General features: G+C 51.2%; 1 protein-coding gene across 1 annotated transcript in view; it reads right to left on the reverse strand.

Moving 5' to 3' along the window:
* CAMK1D (calcium/calmodulin dependent protein kinase ID) overlaps positions 1 to 12302 on the reverse strand; it is a 424335-nt gene extending 412033 nt beyond the window's left edge. Inside the window, exon 1 of the mRNA XM_032621492.1 lies at positions 12154 to 12302. Coding sequence (XP_032477383.1) covers positions 12154 to 12245 — 92 coding nt within the window. The 5' untranslated portion in view covers positions 12246 to 12302. The remainder of the gene's footprint in view (positions 1 to 12153) is intronic.
* Positions 12303 to 13589: the final 1287 nt, after the last annotated feature.

Genomic DNA, 13589 nt, shown 5'->3' on the forward strand with positions numbered 1-13589 from the left:
TATTCACAAAACCCAAAAGGCAAAAGCGGCCCCAAGTGTTCATCAAGAATGGACAGGGCTTCCCTGGTGGCGCAGTGGTTGAGAGTCCGCCTGCCGATGCAGGGGACACGGGTTCGTGTCCCGGTCCGGGAGGATCCCACATGCCGCGGAGCGGCTGGGCCCGTGAGCCATGGCCGCTGAGCCTACGCGTCCGGAGCCTGTGCTCCGCAACGGGAGAGGCCACAACAGTGAGAGGTCCGCGTACCGCAAAATAAAAAAAAATTTTTTTAAATAGAATGAATGAACAAAATGTGGTCTAGCCATACAACAGAATATTATTCGGCCTTAAAAGGGCAGGCAAAAACCCTGAGGACATTACGCTAAATAAAATACACTAGACACAAAATGACACAATTGTCTGATTCCACCTACAGGAGGTACCTAGAGTAGCTGAATTCAGAGACAGAAGGCAGAATGGGGGTTGCCAGGGGCCGGAGGGAGGGGAAATGGAGAGTGAGTGTTTAATGGAGACAAAGCTTCACTTTGGGAAGATGAAAAGGTTCTGGAGATGGATGGTGGTGATGGTTGCACAACAACATGAATGTCCTTAGTGCCACTGAACCATAGGCTTAAAAACGATTAAGATGGGGGCTTCCCTGGTGGCGCAGTGATTAAGAATCCGCCTTCCAATGCAGGGGACACGGGTTCGAGCCCTGGTCCGGGAAGATCCCACATGCCGCAGAGCAACTAGGCCCATGCACCACAACTACTGAGCCTGCGCTCTAGAGCCTGCGAGCCACAACTACTGAGCCCATGCACCACAACTACTGAGCCTGCGCTCTAGAGCCCGCGAGCCACAACTACTGAAGCCCACACACCTAGAGCCCATGCTCAGCAACAAGAGAAGCCACTGCAATGAGAAGCCCACGCACCACAACAGAGAGTAGCCCCCGCTCGCCGCAACTAGAGAAAGCCCGCACGCAGCAACCAAGACCCAACGCAGCCAAAAATAAATAAAGAAAGAAATTTATTTTTTTTTAAATGGTTAAGATGGGAAATTTTAGGTTATGCATTTTTTTAACCACAATTAAAAAACACACACACCCAAATATTATGTCTTCTATTTCCCAGCTGTCAAAGGAGCCAAGAGGGCCCTAAAAAGTCAACATCGGGGTTTTTTTATCATGACTAGGACCACCAATTCCATTGACACTGGCCACGCTAATGCAGGCAGAGCGAATCCCAGCAGCATCGTTCCTGTACACGAGGACCAGATACAGGCTGTCCCCAGCTTTTATACAAGGTCGGCCCCCGAAGTTCATTTTCACCTTTTGGGTGTGGTGGTTGTTCAAGGCATATTTTTTATGGAAAGTGAAATGTCTCATGGGGGTAAGGAGCCCACTCACACCTAGAGAAGTCTTGAGTACCAATGCCCAGTGAGGCTGAATTACAGTGTGAATGTCCCAGCCGGGTCCTGGGAGCCCGGCTGTGCTGGGGGAGGAGGGGAGGGGGGAGGTCACAGAGGCAGTACTACAGCAGCCTCCCTTTCGGGGCCCAGGCCAGTCTAGGACCCAGTTTTGTTTGTTTGTTTGTTTGTTTTTGGCCACGTAGCACATGGGATCTTAGTTCCACGACCAGGGATCGAACCCACACCCCCTGCAGTGGCAGTGGAAGCACAGTCCTAACCACTGGACCACCAGGGAAGCCCCAGAACCCAGTTTATTTCATCAGTCGGTCGGTCTGGGATCCTTCTCCCAGTCGCCTCACTTGGCCTTCAACTTCCCAGGTTGGAACTCATTTGCACCTCCCCACTTCCCCACCCCCCCAAAGCTCCAAAACCACAATTACCTACTTTCCTCCTGTCTTCCAGCCAAACTGCTAGTTCTTGTCAGTTACACGTGGGAGGAAAAAGTACTTTCTTTAAAATCACTTACATCACAGACAGCTGGTCTCTCAACCTATTTCAAGGCATTCGTATCTTCTAATGTTCAAAGGCAAATTTCGAGCAGCCATTTTTATGAAGGTTAAAGAAATGGGAAGAGCCCAGGGGGGCAGGGGGCAGGGGCCCTGGGGTGTCTGCCCCCCGCCATCCATCCCACCAGACCTCTCCGCTTAGCACAGCTTCATTTTTTTGCTTTTTTCCCACAACACTGTGGGCCTTGGTGGGAGGGGACGGGATTGTGTGCAGGTTATCGTATTTGTCGAATATGATACCTTTAGGATTCCACTTACAGCCCCGAATCCAGTTTGGAGTAAAAGCAATTTCAGTGATGTAAGCCGTGGTTATAAATGTCAGAGAGGGGGGCCTCTCAACCAGTAAAAACACTGACTCTGTCCAGTTGGGAAGCCTCTTCTTCCCATGCTCATTGCACTGCAGAGGTACCAATAATCTGTGACCCCAGACCTGGTCAGGCCATGGAAAGGTCTAACATGGAGAGGTCAAGATGAGGGATTTCACCCGATTCAGACATGAGCTCTCCGACTGTTTTACCTACATGCTGCAACCTGGGAAATTAAACTTCTGAGATCATCTCCCACCCTCCATCACACAATCCCTGATAAGGGTATTTTTGAGTAAATTGTTACGCACATTCATGTGGTCTATACCTAGACACGTTGCCATTTTTGAAAACTCTAGCATTAAAATAAACTCACTACCTAGAGAATTTAAACTCACAAAAGTCAGTGACGTTTTGGAATACTGTAATCAACAAGTTACTTCAGTCCTCCAAGCCAAACGTTATTTTCAATAAGAAACCAAAGCAGATAAGACTAAAGCCATTCCCAGAAAGAAGCACGTTTCAGCTGCAAGAAGGGCCACAGCTGCACCAAGATCTAAGTGCTGTTGGCAACAACAGAAACTGCAGTTAGAAGAGCGTCTTGCACAAGCTGATGTAGAGATAGACTGAAGAAAAAAAAACAAAACAGCTCAGGGTACAGGGAGAGGTGCAGAGAGACAAAGCTGATGACATAACCCAGGGAGGGGATGAGTCTATGTATGCAGCAAACTAGGTCACTCAACATGCGAGCAGGCCTGGAGGACGTTTGGGGCTGAGGCTCTTGGTAAACACCAGCGCCAGGGGAACCAACCAGCCTCCTGTGGGAAGCATGTGTTGGATGGTGCAATGGACCCCCCAAATCTGGGCAGGTGGCCTCTGAGGAGCAGGGTGTCAGCCCCACAGGGGCTAAGGAGAGAGAAGGAGCATTTCCTGCACACGGATTCACAGCCATGTCCATGCACTAAGGGGGTTCCACGCGCCCTCATCTAACCTTCATTGCAACCCTTAGATCGGGTGCTAGTGTTATCCTGTTGTGCAGATAAGGGCACGAGGCCGAGAACGGTGACATAATTTGCCCAAAACCTAATAGCTAGGAATCAGTGGACCCAGGATTTGCACCCATGGCCTGGTGACCTCAGATCCTCCGTTCTTAGCAGCTCAGGACTGCACCCCACGGAATATCCAGCGAATGTTCTTCCCTGGTTGACAGAGGACTTGTTGATGGTCTCTTAAATCAACTTTGCGGGGAGAGGTTAAGTATGCACTGTTCTGCATCTCTGCCCCAGGAGCTTCCAAAAATCAATTTCCAACAGACACTGACATGTTCCTCCTCACAGCGCTGGCCCTGAATATCTGAGGGTTGCTATCCTCCACCACAGCTGCTGAAGGCAACTAAAACTTGATGGCAGCTGCGGTTTACTCAATCCCAGTTATGTGCCAGGAACCTCATAGATGGCACTGAATCCTTACAGGAATCCCACAAGCGGCAACTTCCATCTGCATCTTAACTCAGAAAGATGAAGGATGGACATCAAGAGGGATACAGCTATGAAGGGTGGTGCTGGAGCTGCCTTTCTAGTATGGTTCATTGCCTCCTGACGCCTCCCCTGCCTGGCCTCAGCCAATATGCTGTCTTTAGGCTTATCCTGAAGATCTGGTGTTAACCAAGAAACGCATTCCTCCATCTCTGAATCCTGCTGAAATACTAGGAAAAACAGCACGAGACCCACAGCTGACCACTGGAGACAGGGAATGAACTTGGTCTGCCATGGAATGAACTTGGCCTGCCATGGAATGAACTTGGCCTGTGGCATCCATCTGGTCTGATTCGAACCTGAAGAATCCACATACTGCATAATAAACATTTTGAAAAATCAAGAAGGGTCTAACAGAAAACTAGCCCAAGGAAAAGGTGATCTCCTGCACCACAGGGAGTCAAAGGGAGGCACCCAACGTGAACTGCAAAAGAAGGTAATGTTGGCATGTCTCCCAGGGTCCATGTGTCCTTGTGCATTGGATGGAACATCTTGAGTCAGGCTCCAGGCTTCGCGCTGGCCACCCATAAGCGGTTCGTTCTTCAATTAAAGAAATGTGTCCCCAGGGGCTGTGGGCTCCCTGGCGATTCCTGCAAAATCTCATGAGGACTGGAGGCAATGTGAGGTCCTGGGGTCCACCCTTGTGGGTGTAAGCTGTCCAATAATGTGACAGTGCCCTGCTGGACCAATGCTAAGCCCTCCCAGAGGGGAGAGGCAGAGAAGGAGAGAGATTGAAGGGGATTTACGGAAATTTATTTGGGGAAAGGAAAGATTAAAGGGATTTATGGAGACCCAGCCAAAAAAAGCTCAACAAGTTAACCCCTAAAATCCTCCTCTGAGAGGACAAGAAAGTCCACCTGCCAAGTCTAATTATTGTCCACTCGGTTGCCAAGTTTGATCCAGAAATTTCTACTTGAGACCTAGTCTTCATTAGCCCCTCCGGGACCAAGCTCTAAAAAGTGCAATTTCCCAGATCCCACCGTAATAATCAGTAAGGCCACGAGGGTTTATCTTTTTTGCAACCAAGAAAAACTTCTGGCTTTTTCTCTCCAAACATAAAACATCCTATCAAAGAAAGACGTAGCAGGAGTTTGCATGTTTATTTTTTTCACAGAACGTCTGGGCTTTAATTCCCAAATAAAGTGGGAGAGCTGTAGGTAACCTACAAACCTGCCAAAGTGATCTTCCTGTTGATAATTCTAGAGGCAAAACCCAGCATTTTCACAGGAAGTTAAGCAGTTCGTCCAGCTGCTCAAATGTCCAGCCTATCATGACTTCCCCCTGTGACAGAACAGGAGATATTTCAAAAGCCCATCCCAGACACAAGCTCTTGGAAAGAAAGAGATTAGCCTTAAAATCCAATGGTCCCTTGGGACTTCCCTGGCAGTCCAGTGGTTGAGACTCCATGCTTCCAGAGGGTGTGGAGAATAGGGAACCCTCTTGCACTGTTGGTGGGAATGTAAATTGATACAGCCACTATGTAGAACAGTATGGAGGTTCCTTAAAAAACTAAAACTAGAACTACCATATTACCCAGCAATCCCACTACTGGGCATATACCCTGAGAAAACCATAATTCAAAAAGAGTCATGTACCACAATGTTCACTGCAACTCTATTTACAATAGCCAGGACATGGAAACAACCTAAGTGTCCATCATCGGATGAACGGATAAAGAAGATGTGGCACATGTATATATATATAATGGAATATTACTCAGCCATAAAAAGGAACGAAATTGAGTCATCTGTAGTGAGGTGGATGGACCTAGCGTCTGTCATACAGAGTGAAGTAAGTCAGAAAGAGAAAAACAAATATCGTACGCTAACACATATATATGGAATCTTAAAAAAAAATGGTCATGAAGAACCTAGGCGCAAGATGAGAATAAAGACACAGACTTACTAGAGAATGGACTTGAGGACACGGGGAGGGGGAAGGGTAAGCTGGGACAAAGTGAGAGAGTGGCATGGACATATACACACTGCCAAATGTAAAATAGCTAGCTAGTGGGAAGCAGCCGCATAGCACAGGGAGATCAGCTCGGTGCCCTATAACCACCTAGACCGATGGGATAGGGAGGGTGGGAGGGAGACGCAAGAGGGAGGGGATATGAGGTATATGTATACATATAGCTGATTCACTTTGTTATACAGCAGAAACTAACACAACATTGTAAAGCAATTACACTCCAATAAAGATGTTTAAAAAAAAAAAAAAAAGACTCCATGCTACCAATGCAAGGGGCGCAGGTTCAATCCCTGGTGGGGGAACTAAGATCCCACACGTCGCATGGTGTGGCCAAAGATTTTTTTTAATTTTTTAAAAATAAACAAATAAATAAATCCAAGAGTCCCTCACAAGGAGAACCCAGGAGCCCAAAGGATGTTGAGTTTTCCCTCCAAACTCTTTCCAAGAGCTTCCCAGAACATGGACAGCCCTGCTGTGCCCACAGAGCAGGTGCTCAGAAAATCCTTGGAACAAAACTGACCAAAAGCAACAAACAGCATCCTTCTTCCAACCCCAAATCCCTGGCGAATCTCACATCCCACACCCAATCTACCAGCAATTCCTATCGGCTCTCCCTTCCACATGTTTCCAGAATCCAACCACTTCTCATCACCCCCAGAGCAGCACCCCAGTCCTCCTCCACCGTTCTCTCTCCCCTGGATGGTTTCCATAGCCTCCGAGCTGGTCTCCCCGCTTCTGCCCTTGAACCCATCCATTCATTCTCAACACAGCAACCACAGCCATGATGGAAACACCTGAGTCAGGTCAAGGTACACCTCTGCTCAAAACAGCCCTGCTGTTCCCTCCGACCGGAACATTTTACCTTTAGCTATCCCAATGCAGCCTCCAGATCTTTATTCAAATAGCAGCTCTTCAGCCAGGCCCTCCCTGGCTACCCTGCTTCAAGCCACCATCACCTCCCCATCCCAAAAATCCCCGTTCCCTGCTTCATTTCTCCCTTAACGTGTATACTAGATAACATACTCTACATCTTCCTGATTCACATTTTGTTTTGTTTTTTTTCTGGCTTCCTCACCAGAATGTGAGCTCCAGGAAAGCAGGCATTTGTGTCTGCTTGTTCGCTGCTGTACTCCCCGCTACCGTGCACCGGTGCCTAGAATATAGCAGGTGTTCAATAGATATTTTTAAATGTACAAGAGGCTGAATTTATATCACGCCTCAAACAAAGGGCTGAAAAATGCAAACTTCTAACCAATGCCGCAGCTGGGATGCCCTCGGGGGGCACTCTGGGGGCTGCCCACCTCTCTGCTCCTCTGGGTAATATTCTTTTAAATGCTTTTCACAGACTAAAATTTTGAGTAGTCTCAGAAAAATTACTCTTAAATCAGTCGGTCAAACACACAAATCACCTCGGGTAGCTCTGCAATCTCCCTCTCCCCCTACACCCACGTGCACACACCTGCCTCCCACAAAAGAACAGGTGAGTCTGTGTTCTACCCGGGCTTTCAGATAAATCGATAATCTGTGTCCTCAACAGGTGTAGATTGAGCAATTTCAGAACAAGGCATGTACGGAAGATACTAGTGGGAAAGACAGCGCTGGTCCCACAGAAATTTCTATTTATACTCCTCCTAAAGCAGCACCCAGCAGGCCCTCATTTCATGAAAAAGCAAAGGCATTGTGCTACTGACATCAAGTGGGATAACACTTCCTGTCCTGAGCTGTATCACTTCGCTAACTAGCCTGGGCATAAAAATGTCCCTCCAAGTAGGGCTAAGCCGCTCTAGCTACACACGAAAGCTCCCGAAAAATTATAGTGAGTGCCTTCGTTACCTAGACAAGCCAAAAAAATCTTAGGGTTGTAAGGGCACTTGAAAATCATCCCATCTTCCTTGCCCTCCCCCTGATTTTACAGGTGAGGAAGCTAAGACCAGGTCATGTGGAAAAATGACCAAGCAGCCCACAGGCCACACACCCAGCAGCGGCTGAGTCAGACCGCGAGCCCAGGCCCAAGGCCTCCATGGTGCCCGCTCCAGCCCCCCACAAACAGCAATTACTTCAACACAAAACATTCGGTCTGTAAGAAAAGCGTGTATTCATACCCTGCAGAGATGAAGATCTATTTTCCAGAACATGCCATTTCCATACTCTGGGGGAACAAATGAGGTATATTGGGAGAAGCATTCTGTGTCAACTCTCAGGGCCTCCTCTGTTCAGATGCCTTTCATGGTGTGGCAATTACAGAAGCCACTTCCATGAGTCTGGGGTACTTCCTGGACACCACGGTCAAACCTTTCTTCCCATCTGTATCTTTCTCCAAATGGCCTATTTTCATTGTCTTGGTTCAGAAGACGTGGAAAGACACCTACGGTAGAGATGGCCTGAACGGCCTCGGCAAACGCTCCACAGAAATGTTTCCGACTCCTAATTGCTGTTACACAACATTTATTTGATCCCACATTAATCTGGCGTGCCAGGCAGGGATCTGAAAACACGGCGTTGATTAATAAACAGTAATCAAGCCTTCCCACCCTGTTCAGAGCCAGGGTTAGGGCCTGGGATTCCCCTTCAAAGGGAGCCACACTGAAGGTCATAAGTTGAGAGGTTTCTCCTGAGGCCTGACTCAGGGGTGCATCAGAAAACCCAGGTCCAAACCACACAGTGGGTTCCTTCCCCTATGCTGTCCTTTGCTTCCTCCAGCTCTCTTCCCACCCTTCTGGGCCACCCTTCACTCCCATTTGGCTCCCACCCTCCAGCAAGGTCCCGCTGACCACATGGTCTAAATGGCTTGACCCTCTGGCCTTCAACAGTAGAGGTTGTGCTCTGCATGGAAAGGTACCGGGATCAGACAGCCAGATATCAGATTACAAGGTTTTGCCAAGTGAGTGCTCCTTGAGCCTTCACAGTGCTTTATTTTAAAAGCATTTTAACACTGTGGGCTGACAATCTGGCTCCTGGCAGGGCTTTCCTGCCTTAGGATCCTAAAGGCATATGGTAAAAGTGTGACAAACAAAATGATTGGGCCTGCAGAGTACCTTGGAAATGAATCCCAATTGTAACTGTTGACACCCTTGACTGATGCTAGGTTCCACTGCAAACAAGTGTAGAGCCCAAAGCCAAAATCCACACTAACAGAACCAGAAGTGACTTCTGTTTAGACTCAGGTCAAGATCATTGGACTTGGCCCAGGGCGAAACAGGCATCCTGAACTTTGGCCCACTTCTAGAAAGTCCAAGAGACAAAAAGGTGTTGATAACCCAAAAGCTTTCACATGTTACATGTTTGGATAATTAGGTTTTCTTTACCTTAATATTAAAATTAGCTTTCCAAATACTAAAGTTAGTCAAATTATTATTAACATTTGCTGTTACATAATCCACAGAGGGGCTCAACCCCACATGCAGAATCACAAGTTGTTCTGCCTAGATTCGAATATCAGCTCCACTTAATAAGTAGCTCCGGTTTGGCAGGTCACATAATTTCTCTGCTGCCTCAGTTTTTCCATCTGCCAAGTTGGGATAAAAGTAAATACCCACTTCATCAGGTTAACTTGAGAGTAAAATGAGTTACTATACCTAAGGCACTTAGAATAACAACTGGTTCTTGGTATTCATTTAATAAAGTCACCTACCTTTACTACTACTACTATTATTATCATGCTATTGAGTGAAAACATTTTTTTTACATCTTTATTGGAGTATAATTGCTATACTCCAATAGCAATTGGTGAGTTGGTTTCTACTTTATAACAAAGTGAATCAGTTATACATATACATATGTTCCTATATCTCTTCCCTCTTGCGTCTCCCTCCCTCCCACCCTCCCTATCCCACCCCTCCAGGTGGTCACAAAGCACCGAGCTGATCTCCCTGTGCTATGCGGCTGCTTCCTACTACGTTGGGTAGTGTATATATGTCCATGCCTCTCTCTCACTTTGTCACAGCTCACCCTTCCCCCTCCCCATATCCTCAAGTCCGTTCTCTAGTAGGTCTGTGTCTTTATTCCTGTCTTACCCCAAGGTTCTTCATGACATTTTTTTTTCTTAAATTCCATATATATATGTTAGCATACGGTATTTGTCTTTCTTTTTCTGACTTACTTCACTCTGTATGACAGACTCCAGGTTTATTCACCTCATTACAAGTAGCTCAATTTCATTCCTTCTTATGGCTGAGTAATATTCCATTGTATATATATATGTGCCACAACTTCTTTATCCATTCATCTGTTGATGGACACTTAGGTTGCTTCCATGTCCTGGCTATTGTAAATAGAGCTGCAATGAACGTTTTGGTACATGACTCTTTTTGAATTATGGTTTTCTCAGGGTATATGCCCAGTAGTGGGATTGCTGGGTCAGAGTGAAAACATTTTGATCATTTTATTGTTTGTGTTTCACTCTTCTAGAACCCCTGTCAGCACTACAGGACCATAGCGGGAAGCTTCTTTTCAAAGAATTCTTTCCAAGACAGAAGGCAAAGCTTTGGAACCCTAACAGAGACCCATCCCCAGGTTCACGGGGAATGTGGCCAGAGTCCAAGAGGTTGTTCTGCAAGAGCTGTACAGTCTCTCCGTCACCATGAGTCAAGTCCCCATCCTGCCCAGAGGTGGAACCACCAGCAGTCATACCCAAACAGCACCTGCCACAGCAGGAGCCACTCAATGAAGCCACAGCTCATGGGGCTGAGCAGCCCAGCCACGGCAGAGGGGCAGCTACCCGGCTCTCCCGGGAGCAGGAGGCAGTCAGGGGAGCTGCATCCATCTGCTTGGAGGCTGCAGGCAGAGGGACCAGCTCCAGGGGCTCGGGTGGAGATGCGCCTGGCAAAGGAACGCATTCTCTCATGATGGGACTCCACTCTCTCCCATCCCCTCATCTGAGGCGATCGGTCTCAGGATGACCAGCAAGCACACGCTTCTTCTTTCTCGGCAACTTAAGCACCTCAGAGTCACTACCCCAAACCCAAATAAACCTCAATGATAATTTTCTAAAGTTATGGACAAAACCTCACCCCTTAACAGGCCATGCTAAGAGGCAGCCCCAAGCCCCTCTCTATGAAAAGGCTAAGTCCTTTCTGTTTTTTTTCCAACAGACAGAAAGTCTACACCCACAGGTAGACTGTGTTCCTGAAGCGAGCACAACGGCTGGGAGACCCTATTCTCATCCTCGGCAAGTGTGTGTCCCCAGGATCAGAAGCATGGCAGGGATGCTACCTTCACAACTTGGGCTCTGGGGGACCATTGCAGATGCGCGGCTGGGGGAGGGAAAATGACCAAACAACTCAGTGGACCCTGAGTATGGGACAGAAAACAATCTGGGTTTGAAAATGTGGTCCTGGAAAAGCAAACCAACCACAATAACAAGTAAAGGGGGTTTAAGGAAGACAGGAGAGAAGAGCACACTGATTTCTCTTACGAAACACCTCGTCTATCTCTTCCCAGCCTAATTAACACCTCCATGAACCCCTGCAAAACGTTCGGTTCATACAGCACTTATGTGTATGAATGTATATGCTGACAGATACCGATCACATGAGGGGAGAAAATAACTCCAATTTCAGACTCTTCCAGCAGTGCCCGATTCTCTTTCACTATCAGCCTCCCTACCTATTCTGAGGCACTCCACAACAAAACAAACAAAAACCAACTCCTGGGCAGAAAGGGAACAGCAGCTGAATGGAGCAGCACATGCTCGGAGCCTTCCTGCCATGGACTTCTGGTTACTCCGCCACCAGCCTCGGACTACACACAGCCCTAGAGAGAAACCACCGGTACAGCGACCCTCGCAGACCCTCCCTTGGCGACCCGCACCCCAGCGTGTGCTGCCGAGCCTGGTGAAATGGACAGACGCTCAGGTAAGGCTCAGCCCACACATGACCCTGAACACTGCGAAATTCCTCCCTTCCTTAAGTCTTGCCTACACCTAGTACGTGAAGATGTCGATTCTATAAGGATACATAACGGAAAGACAGAAATGGGAATGCCTGGAGCCCGATTTTCTCGTGACCACGTCTCTCGCGGACACGGTGCACCCATGCACACAGTGAGTAGACGCACGCAGCCAGTAAACAGGAATATCCACCATGCTCAGCCCACAGTCACGCGTGGGGAGAAGTCGAGAGGGCGGCGGTGTCAGGGAAGTGAAAAGTCGCCCGCCTGCGACTGACCCCGAAAGCCCAGAGCCTCCCCCGCCCAGGAGCGGCTCCCACCCGGGCCCGCGGGGCGACCCACGCGGCCGGCACGCAGCGGGGCACGCAGAGCCGAGAACTGGACAATGAGGACGCGGCGACCCGCCGGTTCCTACCGCGGTGGCGGCGGCGGTGGCAGCGGGAGCCACCTCTGCACCCGCGGCCGCTGCCATCTCCACCCTCTACTCCCCGGTCCCCACTTACGTTCCGAGGGTCTCCTTAAACTCGAAGATTTTCTTGATGTCTTCAGCTTGCTTTTTCCAGGAGGAGCTGCTCTCGCCGTTCTCCCGGGCCATGGCAGACGAGGCCGGCGTGCGCAGAGGGCGGCGAGGCGGAGCGGCCGGGGACGCGGGGGCCGGGGTGGGCGCGCGAGGAGGGGGCGCCCGAGCGCGGGGGCGCGGGGGGGGCGGCGGTGCGGGCGCAGCGGGGGCGGCGGCGGCGGCGGCGGTGGCTAGCCGGTCCGGGAGGGCTGGGCTGGCGGCGCGGGGATGCGCGGCGCGGGAGCCGGAGGAGACTTTGTGCTGCGGCAGAGCTTCCTCTTCTTCAGTTTCCTCTTTCACTCTCGCCGCCGCCGCGGTCCCTCCCTGGCTCTTATTTCTGCGCGTCTCGGGCACAGACTTCCTGCCGCCGCCGCCACTCGCCCGGCTCCTTTGCAGCCGGCTGCCAACCTCACTTTCTGCTACTTTCTTGCCTCCCTTCCCCTCCCTCCCAGCCGCCCGCCCTGCTCCCTCCCTCCTCCTCCTCCCGCGGGCTCCCCGCCCTCCCCGCGCGCCCCGGCCGCCTCCCGCCTCCCCGCCTCCCGCGTGCTGCCGCCTTCGGGGATGTCCTGTTCCCCGGGAACGCCGTGCCCCGGACGCCGGGGCACCGCCGTCACCGCCCGGCTACGCTCCCCGCCGCCGCGCGCGCCCTGGAGCCCAGGAGAGGGCAGGTGCGGGGGACCCAGGCAGGTGCGGGCGCCCAGGCGCGTGCTGGAGGACCCCGGCCCCCCGGGGCTGCTTTATTAATTCCGCAAAGTCAAGTCTCGGGGGCGCGAGGGCTTTCCTCTCCGGCTGCGGGAGAGGGCGCCTCTGCGCTGCGCTAGGACGCTGCAGGGCGGGGGCGGGGGCGAGGGTGAGGGCGGGGGCGCGAGGCCACCCGGATGCCGGGCGCCGAGGGCGGGGGCGTCCTCCCCGGGCGTCCGGGCGCTGCGCAGGGTCGAACGCGGGGGCTGGTTGTTATGGCGACGGGAGGCGGCGGCCGCGGGGATGCTGGCGGAGGTGGGCGTTGACTCGGGCGGCGCGGCGCCCGCCAGCGGCTGGCGCTCCCCGAGCCTGCCTGGCCCTCCCGACTGGGCCACTGGAGCTAATTCGCATTGCACCAAAGTCGGCGCCCGTGTCCAATTATGGCTGGGGGAGGGGGCCTCGCAGCGAGGAGGGAGCCGGGAGCCTCGCGGCCGGGGACGCGCAAGACGTGCCAGGCGCTGCCTCGTTTTCTCTGTGGGAGCTTAACTCCCAGGGTTATCTGGCGGCCGAGCGGCGGGTGGATTCAGGGCCGGGCTCTGTGCGCCTCCCAGGCTGCTTCGGCCCCAGGGCTGGAGCGGCCTTCGCTCCAGCTCGGCCCCTCCTGGTTTCTCCCTCTCTTCGCCGGCCGAAACCCAGAGA

Source organism: Phocoena sinus, chromosome 2 (assembly GCF_008692025.1).
Source record: "Phocoena sinus isolate mPhoSin1 chromosome 2, mPhoSin1.pri, whole genome shotgun sequence".
Classification (NCBI taxonomy): Eukaryota; Metazoa; Chordata; class Mammalia; order Artiodactyla; family Phocoenidae; genus Phocoena; species Phocoena sinus.